Source organism: Leucoraja erinacea, chromosome 6, assembly GCF_028641065.1.
Source record: "Leucoraja erinacea ecotype New England chromosome 6, Leri_hhj_1, whole genome shotgun sequence".
In the NCBI taxonomy this organism is placed as follows: domain Eukaryota; kingdom Metazoa; phylum Chordata; class Chondrichthyes; order Rajiformes; family Rajidae; genus Leucoraja; species Leucoraja erinaceus.
Window position 1 is genome coordinate 9,106,361 of NC_073382.1, and position 10,534 is coordinate 9,116,894.

A 10,534-nucleotide genomic window follows, 5' to 3' on the forward strand; every position below is an offset into this window, starting at 1 on the left:
TGGGGTTTCAGCAACTAAGTTACAGAGAAAGGTTGAACAAGTTAGGGCTTTATTCTTTGGAGCGCAGAAGGTTAAGGGGGGACTTGATAGAGGTTTTTAAAATGATGAGAGGGATAGACAGAGTTGACGTGGAAAAGCTTTTCCCACTGAGAGTAGGGAAGATTCAAACAAGGGGACATGACATGAGAATTAAGGGACTGAAGTGTAGGGGTAACATGAGGGGGAACTTCTTTACTCAGAGAGTGGTAGCTGTGTGGAATGAGCTTCCAGTGAAGGTGGTGGAGGCAGGTTCGTTTTTATCATTTAAAAATAAATTGGATAGTTATATGGATGGGAAGGGAATGGAGGGTTATGGTCTGAGCGCAGGTATATGGGACTAGGGGAGATTATGTGTTCGGCACGGACTAGAAGGGTCGAGATGGCCTGTTTCCGTGCTGTAATTGTTGATATGGTTATAGAGTCCTTACAGGAAGCAGGGTGGAAAGAAGTGTAATCCAGATAGCCATGGGTTTATAGTAGATGTTGGTCAGTAGTCTGTTACCTGCAATGGAGACAGTGAGGTCTAGAAACGGTAGGAAGATATCGGAAATGGTCCAGGAGAATTTGCGTGGCGGATGGAAGTTGATGAAATGGATGAAGTCAGTGAGTTCTGCATGGGTGCAGGAGATAGCACCAATACAGTCGTCAATGTAGCCGTGGTACAGTTCGGGGATAGGGCCAAGGTACGCCGCAAACAAGGACTGTTCGACGTATCCTACAAAGAGGCAAGCATAGCTGGGGCCCATGCGTGTCCCATTGCTACGCCTTGGATTTGGAGGAAATGGGAGGGGTCAAAGGAAAAGTTGTTGAGGGTAAGGCCCAGCTCTGCTAGGCAGAGGAGAGTATTTGTAGACGGGGGGTTGGTTGGTTCTGTGGTCGAGGAAGAAACTTTAAGACCCTCCTGATGAGGTAGAGTGACTGGACATCCATGATGAAGATGAAGGAGCGGGGGCCTGGAAAACGGAAGTCATGGAGGAGACGAAGAGCGTGTGCGGTGTCTTGGACATAGTAGAATCTCACCTTTGTAACTTCAGTTACGTCAAATCCCTCTGAAGCGGTGACGACAGGAATGCCATCATTGCCAAGCCCTTGGCACTTAATCGAGCCATATAAAGTGGTTGCTCCTAAAATGAGCAAAAATGAATATTGTTTAAAAATTAAATAACTCTTACTTGTAATTAGAATTTTTGCAGAATGTCTACTGCAAATCCATGTTTAATCTACTTTTAAATCTTTTTGATGAGACATTAAGCCTAAATGCTACCAGGTAACACCTGAAAAGTATGACTTGGTTTTGAAAAGGAAGTTCTCCCCAATGTACTTGATAATGTTTATCCCTGAAATGATATAACTTAAACAAATTATCTGGACAGTATCTCCTCACTGTAAACAGGTTTTAAGCCATATTGCCTAACAGTAGATGAAAAAAAAATGTAATTAGCTCTAAGTGCCTTGAGATAACCCTGGATTATAAAAGATATTCCATGAAACCAAGCTTCTATTTTGCATGGGTTTTTTGGCAAGGATCTAAAATTATGGCACAAATTTCCAAATAACTTCTGATATCTCTTGAAATTATTGTGGATTCAATGCCAACACTGTGAATTGTTTTTACGTAAAATTCAGCGAGAATATTGATCTTTTTTAAATGACCCAGCTCTAATTTTAAGATTATTCTCATTTGTCTTGGATTTCTACATTAGAGAAAATAATTTATCTGTGCCTCGTCTATAAACAATGTTATCATTTTAAACACCTTGATTAGATCAGATTTCAAGATCTTGAACTCAGGAGAATATAAGATTATGCAACCTGTACTCAGAATACTGCTGAGGTACCTGCTTAAAGCAGACCACTATCATCCACGGATGAAAAACAAGGTAGCATGCCTTCGAGAGACGACTGTCTGGTCTCCCAGACAGACTAGATCGATTAGCCTACTACTGCAACAGGTCCAGAGCAGATGCCATCTCCCTGGGCTTACACTCATCCCTGGAACATCAGGATAACAACACCTATGTCAGGCTCCGTATTGATTCTAGCTCTGCCTTCAGCACCATAATTGGCACAAAACTATCTCCAAACTCCTAGCCTTAGCAACCCTTTCTGCAATGGATCCTTGAGTTCCTGACCCATAGATTGCAATCAGTATAGATGGGCGACAAAACATCCCCCACGATAACTCTCAGCCCTGGTGCCTTTAAGGCTGTGTCCTCAGCCCCGACTATACTCCCTGGGCGCTCACAGCAGAGCTCGGAAAATGACGAGATGGGAGTACAGGAAGGAGATCGAGAGCTTAGTAGCATGGTGTCAAGTCAACAACCTCTTCCTCAATGTCAGCAAAGCAAAATAGCTAGTTATTGACTTTAGGAAGCAAAGCGGCGTACACATTCCAGCCTGCAACAATGGTGTTGAAGTGTAGATCGTTGAAAGCGTCAAGTTCCTAAGCATAATCATCACCAAACATTTGTCCTAGCCAACCACATCAGATAAGGTCCAGAAAGCACAGCAGTGCCCCAAATTCCTCAAATGGTAAAGGAAATTTGGCATGTCACCAACTAATCTTGCCAACTTCTACAGATGCCATAGTAAGCGTTCTATCAGTACGCATCACAACATGGTATAGCAACTGCTCTGCCCAAGACCGCAAGAGATTTCAGAGAGTAGTCGACGCAGTCCAGTCTGTCTTGCAAAGTCTACTCCATCCACACTTCACACTGCCTTGGGAAAGCAGCCAACATAAGCAAGGACCACTCACACATTTGTCATTCTCTTTTCTCCCTTTTCCACTGGGCAGAAGATACAAAAGCTTGAAAGCATGTACTACCAGATTTGGAAAGTTGCTTCTGCATTGTTATCAGAGCTTTGAACCGACCTCTCATAAGCTAAGGATGTCGTCCCAATCTATTTTGTTGCGGCCCTTTGACTCTCTTTTAACATGCACTTTCTCTGCAGCTGTAACACAATATTCTACACTCTCTTTTCTACCTTTTTTGTATTTGTGAATGGGATGATTGCACTGAATGGTGCCGAAACTAGGAATACGGAGATTGAATGGTTATTCATTGTATCTAATAAAAAAATAAACCAATAACAAAGATAGACATAAAAAGCTAAATTAACTCAGTGGGTCAGACAGTATATCCAGAGAAAAGGAATAGGTGACGTTTCAGGTCAAGATCCTTCTTCAGACTGAGAGTGAGGAGCCCCTGACTCTCAGTCTGAAGAAGGGTCACGACCTGAAATGTCACCTATTCCTTTTCTTCAGAGATACTGTGTTCAAGAAGGAAATGCAGATGCTGGAAAATCGACGGTAGACAAAATTGCTGGAGAAACTCAGCGGGCGCGGCAGCATCTATGGAGCGAAGGAAATAGGCAACGTTTCGGGCCGAAACGTTGCCTATTTCCTTCGTTCTATAGATGCTGCCGCACCCGCGGAGTTTCTCCAGCAATTCTGTCTACCTTCAGAGATACTGTTTGATCTGCTGAGTTACTCCAGCTTTTTGTGCCCATCTTTGGTTTAAACCAGCATCTACAGTTCCTTCCTACACATAGATCAATACCAGCTTATCACAGGGTAAATCAATTATTAAGAATATTATTTTGTTTTGTTTATATCGATAAATTGGAATGTAAAGTCTGAAAATCATGAACACTCTGGTCAAATGAGTGCTTAAATCCAGCATGCAGTTCTGGTCGCTGATAAGCAATACTGACATCTGGTAACTGGATGGGCTATGATAGGCTGGATCAATGAATTAAAAAATATGATATTACATTGAAACATAGGTAAGAGAATCACGGGCACGTAATACCAGTCTTGAACCTTGTATTTTGGGTTGATCGTGATTGATCCTCCACTTTCCCAACTAATCCCCATATTCCGAGTTTCCAAACATCTATCGATTTTCTTCCTTGTGGTGACTCACCATCTATTTGCCTCCTGGATAGACATCCAAATATTTACAACTCATCGAGCTCACAAATGTCCCCTTATCTCCAAACTAAATGGCTAATCCTTTATCCTGTGATTATAAACTACACTGAACACACAACCTCTTGGGTAGAGACCCTTGCTGATCCTTGGACAATGTTATGTTCATTGATAAGATCACTTTTCATTCTTCTAAACACCAGTGAATAAATCTTATTCAATCTCTCTTCAAAAATACCCAATATCCTTGGAATCAATCTAGTACATCTGCAGTGCAGTATATCCTCCCTTAGCTCTGAGATCAAACTGATTTTACTAAAACCATGCATAACTGCAGCAAAACTTCCTAATGTCTGTACTTCAATCCCTTGGAATAAAGGGATTCCATTTGCTTATTGCATTTCCAAGTTTACTTACTGTGTTTCACAAAACAACATACTATATAGCATCTATAATGTTTGGGACAAAGGCCCATTATTTATTTATTTGCCTCTGTACTCCAAAATTTAAGATTTGTAATAGAAAAAAATCACCATGTGGTTAAAGTGCACATTGTCAGATTTTAATAAAGGCCATTTTTATACATTTTGGTTTCACCATGTAGAAATTACAGCTGTATTTATACATAGTCCCCCCCATTTCAGGGCACCATAATGTTTGGGACACATGGCTTCACAGACATTTGTAATTGCTCAGGTGTGTTTAATTGCCTCCTTAATGCATGTATAAGAGAGCTCTCAGCACCCAGTCTTTCCTCCAGCCTTCCCAGTACATTTGGAAACTTTTATTGCTGTTTTTCAACATGAGGACTAAAGTTGTGCCCATGAAAGTCAAAGAAGCCATTATGAGATTGAGAAACAAGAATAAAACTGTTGGAGACTTCTTCCAAACCTTAGGCTTACCAAAATCAAGTGTTTGGAACATCATTAAGAAGAAAGAGAACACTGGTGAGCTTACTAATCGCAAAGGGACTGGCAGACCAAGGTAGACCTCCACAGCTGATGACAGAATAATTCTCTCTATAATAAAGAAAAATCCCCAAACACTTCAGATTCAGATTCTGACTCTGACTGCATTTCGTTGTCTCTGTATTGTACACTGACAATGACAATGAAAGTTGAATCTGAATCTGAGAATAGCTCTCTCTATAATAAAGAAAAATCCCCAAACACTTGTCCGACAGATCAGAAACTCTCTTCAGGTGTAGATTTCTCAATGACCACTGTCCGCAGAAGACTTAATGAACAGAAATACAGAGGCTACACTACAAGACGCAAAAATAGGATGGCCAGGTTACAGTTTGCCAAGAAGTACTCAAAAGAGCAACCACAGGTCTGGAAAAAGGTCTTGTGAACAGGTGAAACGAAGATTAACATATCAGAGTGATGGCAAGCGCAAAGTATGGAGGAGAGAAGGAACTGCCCAAGATCCAAAGCCTGCCACCTCATCTGTGAAACACAGTGGTGGGGGTGTTATGGCCTGGGCATGTATAGCTGCTGAAGGTACTGGCTCACTTGATGATACAACTGCTGATGGTAGTAGCATAATGAATTCTGAAGTGTATCAACACATCCTATCTGCTCAGGTTCAAACAAATGCCTCAAAACTCATTGGCCGGCGGTTCATTCTACAGCAAGACAATGATCCCAAACATACTGTTAAAGCAACAAAGGAGTTTTTCAAAGCTAAATAATGGTAAATTCTTGAGTGGCCAAGTCAATCACCCGATTTGAACCCAATTGAGCATGCCTTTTATATGCTGAAGAGAAAACTGAAGGGGACTAGTCCCCAAAACAAGCATAAACTTAAGATGGCTACAATACAGGCCTGGCAGAGCATCACCAGAGAACACACCCAGCAACTGGTGATGTCCATAAATCACAGACTTCAAGCAGTCATTGCATGCAAAGGATATGCAACAAATTACTAAACATGACTACTTTCATTTACATGACATTGCTGTGTCCCAAACATTGTGCCCTGAAATGGAGGAACGATGTATAAACATTGCTGTAATTTCTACACAATGAAACCAAAATGCATTGAAATGGCCTTTATTAAGATCTGACAATGTGCACTTTAATCACATGTGATTTATTTCTATTACAAATCTCAAATTGTGGAGTACGGAGGCAAATAAATAAATTATGGAGGGCACTGTACCAAGAATGGCAGGCAGTGGCGAGTGGAGTGCTGCAAGGCTCTGTGCTGGGGCTGCAACTATTTACAATATATAGTAATGATTTAGATGATGGAATTAAATGTAACACTAGAAAATTTGCAGATGACACAAAGCTGGGTGGCAGTGTGTAATTCTGTTTTTCATTGTACCTCAGTATACCTGATAATAAACTAACATTGAAACATATTGGCCCAGTTATTTTGCTTAAATGCAGTTCTCTAAAATGGACAGATGTTTAAAGCACACGATGCAGAAGTTCTGAACTTCCCCACAGCTGATTGCTGCTCTTTCAAATTTCCCAGCACCTAGTCGAGAGCACCCGTTAATCTTAAATGGAAGAAACAGATGCACCAGTACAAAGCAAATAGATACATTATTATTTAATGGAATTGATTTAATGATAGGTAATTGTTCCCTGGTGTTTAAATTACTTATTTATTCTTAGTTTTACCGATCATTTTGGAAGAAATGATTCCAACATTTAATCATTTGAGTAACTTTGAATGTGAATGTCTGAGACAATTAAAACTCCTTGATGGTTTTGACATTCAGTAAGTTTGCGGGTGTGGTATATTGGACTCTCAGAGCAATTCTGGGAGAGTTTGACAGTCAGAAATTACTTGTGTCACACAGCTGGCAACCAGCTTCTGCAGATTAAATTTTCAGTCTCACTACAAATAAGAACAAGCCCAGAAACCAGGTAGCCTGCAAGCTTAAGTGTTTCACCAGTCAACAGACCTTCTGAGCCATAATAAGTCCCTAAATAATGTTATTGCATGCTTAATGCTACTAGCATGATAGGAAGACACTTCATATCACTTTGTTTTTCAAACATTATGATAAGTGATATACAATGTTGGAACCAATGGTTCTCTTTTATGTGTTTAAGAAGGAACTGCAGATGCTGGAGAATCGAAGGTACACAAAAAAGCTGGAGAAACTCAGCGGGTGCAGCAGCATCTATGGAGCGAAGGAAATAGGCAACGTTTCGGGCCGAAACCCTTCTTCAGACCCTTCTTTTATGTATTTGATTCAGAGATTCGAAAAATGGTCTACTTTGCCTAATTAGTAAAATGATTACACCAGTAATTAAATTAGTTATTAGTAAAATGGACCACTTGTCAAAATTGGAGGCCGCCTCTGGCAACAACACATCTGATTCCTGGGCTGTCAGGACTTTCACATGAAGAAAGACTGGATAGACTCGGCTTGTACTCGCTAGAATTTAGAAGATTGAGTGGGGATCTTATAGAAACGTACAAAATTCTTAAGAGGTTGGACAGGCTAGAGGCAGGAAGATTGTTCCCGATGTTGGGGAAGTCCAGAAGAAGGGGTCACAGTTTAAGGATAAGGGGGAAATCTTTTAGGACCGAGATGAGAAAAACATTTTTCACACAGAGTGGTGAATCTGTGGAATTCTCTGCCACAGAAGGTAGTTGAGGCCAGTTCATTGGCTATATTTAAGAGGGAGTTAGATGTGGCCCTTGTGGCTAAAGGGATCAGGAGGTATGGAGAGGTAGGTACGGGATACTGAGTTGGATGATTAGCCATGATCATATTGAATGGTGGTGCAGGTTCAAAGGACCGAATGGCCTACTGCACCTATTTTCTATGTTTCTATCTCTAGCAGATGAGCTCAGAGTCTATTACGCCAGTTTTGAACAGAAAAACTAAGCTCCACCTTAGCGAGTCTGATATCCCCCGCTAGCTCAGTCCTATACATCTTAGTGGCAGAAGTCAGATCTGCTTTTCCAGGGAGAGGCCAGCATGGATGGGAGTCCCTGGACGGGTTCTGAAATTGTGCGCCAATCAACTGGCCACAGCCTGCACTGACATCTTCAACCTCTCACTTCAACAATATAGGGAAGCTGGGTAATCAAATGACGTCACGTGCCCCAGATGACGCGACCTGTCGTATCTTGCCGTATAGTGTCGCGGGTGGACGTACATTGACACCACTTGATGGCTGTGACGTCACAGGCGCTGTTCTATGCTGTTGCATGCCGTCCTATGGCGATGTATGGTGACGTGTCCTGTCCTATGGTGATGCGTGGAAATTGGTGAGGCGGAGTGTCATACCTTAGCGCGGCTGTGTCTTATCCTGTCGTACTACTTGACGGTTTTTAGGCGACATCGGGCGTCAGTCACTGACACCCGTCGTCGCTCATAAAATCGCAAAGTGGGACAGGACCTTAAGGGGAACAAGGCTCAGTGTTCAAGAAGGAACTTCAGATGCTGGAAAATCGAAGGGGAGACAAAAATGCTGGAGAAACTCAGCGGGTGCAGCAGCATCTATGGTACGAAGGAAATAGGTAACGTTTCGGGCCGAAACCCTTCCTCAGTGATGTGTTGTGATTCTGTCTAGCCAAGAGGCAGAATCTTTCTGTGCATTCAGCAACAAAGTCTTCAGGGGACAAGTGGGAAAAGGCACAGTTGTCAAAAGTATTGCAGATGATAAGAGGTTGTCTGTTGCTGTAGCATGGAATGCAGATGTATATTCACTATTCCACCAGGTCATATTGTTTAAAGAGGGGTTGGGGCGAGAACAAGCCAGGGGTCAGCACTGTAAGCCTTGTTGGGCTGATACACTCTCTGGTGTTTATTTTAAACATTAAGTCCTGTCTTAGCGCTTACCCGGTATTTTACAGGAAACCCAGGCTTCCCTCTCATTCTCCCTGTCGGGACAAAAAGAGAAGAGTCATTAGAGCCCCGTCGGCAGAGAGAGAGGGTTGTACAAAGGAACAATGTGGGATCAGCTCCATTTACCACAAGGCCCTCGCCCAGTCGCTCTGGATGAAGATGCGACCTCCTGCCCCTGTCATGGCGGTGCCACACTGCCGTACACCGCAGTGACCAGACAGTCGCAAACGCTGCCTGCAATTCCCTCCCACCTCCCTCCCCTCCTCCCGCTGCTGAACGGCTCAGTCAGTGGGAGAGAGCGTTTGGAGCAAAGAGGCTGCTGTAACCTGGACTCTGGTGCTCCTCCCAGTCGCAATGAAGCTCAACAACTGAACTAGTTACATTTTAAAGATATATAATTATTGAGCAGTATTTTACATTTAGCCATGTGATTTTATACATGAAATATACTTTCCAAACCTAATATACTTATTATTTAAGGCTACATTCAATATATATAATATACACATACGTACAAACACTCAAACATACTCAAATCTACACACAAACATTACATAATATACACATGCACACATTATATATTATATTAATTTGTACATACGTACAAATACTCAAACATACTCAAATCTACACACAAACATTACATAATATACACATGCACACATTATATATTATATTAATTTGTACATACGTACAAACACTCAAACATACTCAAATCTACACACAAACATTACATAATATACACATGCACACATTATATATTATATTAATTTGTACATACGTACAAATACTCAAACATACTCAAATCTACACACAAACATTACATAATGTACACGTGCACACATTAATATATTATATATTATAATGTTCCTATACAATATATATATTGATCCAATACACTATATATATTATATAGTGTGTTTGTGTGTGCATATAATGTGTGTACTAATGTGTATGCATATATTCAATATATATTGCTCTTAAAAATGTTTTGTGTATATATATACTAGGCCAAGTGCAGGTTGGGTCTGCTCCCCCAACGTAATATTCCAGCACTCACCCGTTCCCCCCAACGCAACGTGGGAGTGTGTGGAGGGCAGGGGCGTGTGTGGGGGGAGGGGGGGTAACTTTATGCCTTTGCAATGTTGGTCCTTCGTCAGAGCAAATTTCAGAACTATGTGCATTGAAGTCTCTATGGTTTCTGAGCTGTTGTCAGGAATGTGAAGTTGGAGAATGACCTTGAATAATTTAGAAGCTGGTCTGTAAGTGGTATTAAATATCTCCGGCCCCAACCCCCATCCTTGCCATGTGTTCACCATCCCCCCCTGACCTCCTCCTCTCTGATACCGAACCGTCTGTCCTCAGCAGGGGCCTCACCTTTTTTCCCCCCGTCTCCACCTCAATGAGTTCCACGTCCTGCCTCAGAGGGTGGTGGAGGCAGGTTATCTGGATGTTTTCAAGAGAGAGCTAGATAGGGCTCTTAAAAATAGCACAGTCAGGGGATATGGGGAGAAGGCAGGAACGGGGTACTGATTGGGGATGATCAGCCATGATCACATTGAATGGCGGTGCTGGCTCAAAGGGCCGAATGGTCTCCTCCTGCACCTATTGTCTATTGTCTATTATCTTCTTCCGTCGCCTCTGCCTCAAAGTGTTCTTTCATGGGAAGGAGTCCTCACCCCCTAGTGATGACTCCTTCTCCCTTCTCCAACAGACCCCCTCCTCTTGCACTCCCCCTC

At 42.1% G+C, this 10,534-nt stretch overlaps 1 protein-coding gene across 1 annotated transcript in view; it reads right to left on the reverse strand.

Moving 5' to 3' along the window:
- Positions 1 to 9,033, reverse strand: part of LOC129697877 (proteasomal ATPase-associated factor 1-like) — a 44,764-nt gene extending 35,731 nt beyond the window's left edge. The window contains exons 1-3 of the mRNA XM_055636577.1: positions 8,922 to 9,033; positions 8,790 to 8,830; positions 1,060 to 1,163 (exon numbers count right to left, since the gene is read on the reverse strand). Coding sequence (XP_055492552.1) covers positions 1,060 to 1,163; positions 8,790 to 8,830; positions 8,922 to 8,977 — 201 coding nt within the window. The 5' untranslated portion in view covers positions 8,978 to 9,033. The remainder of the gene's footprint in view (positions 1 to 1,059; positions 1,164 to 8,789; positions 8,831 to 8,921) is intronic.
- Positions 9,034 to 10,534: the final 1,501 nt, after the last annotated feature.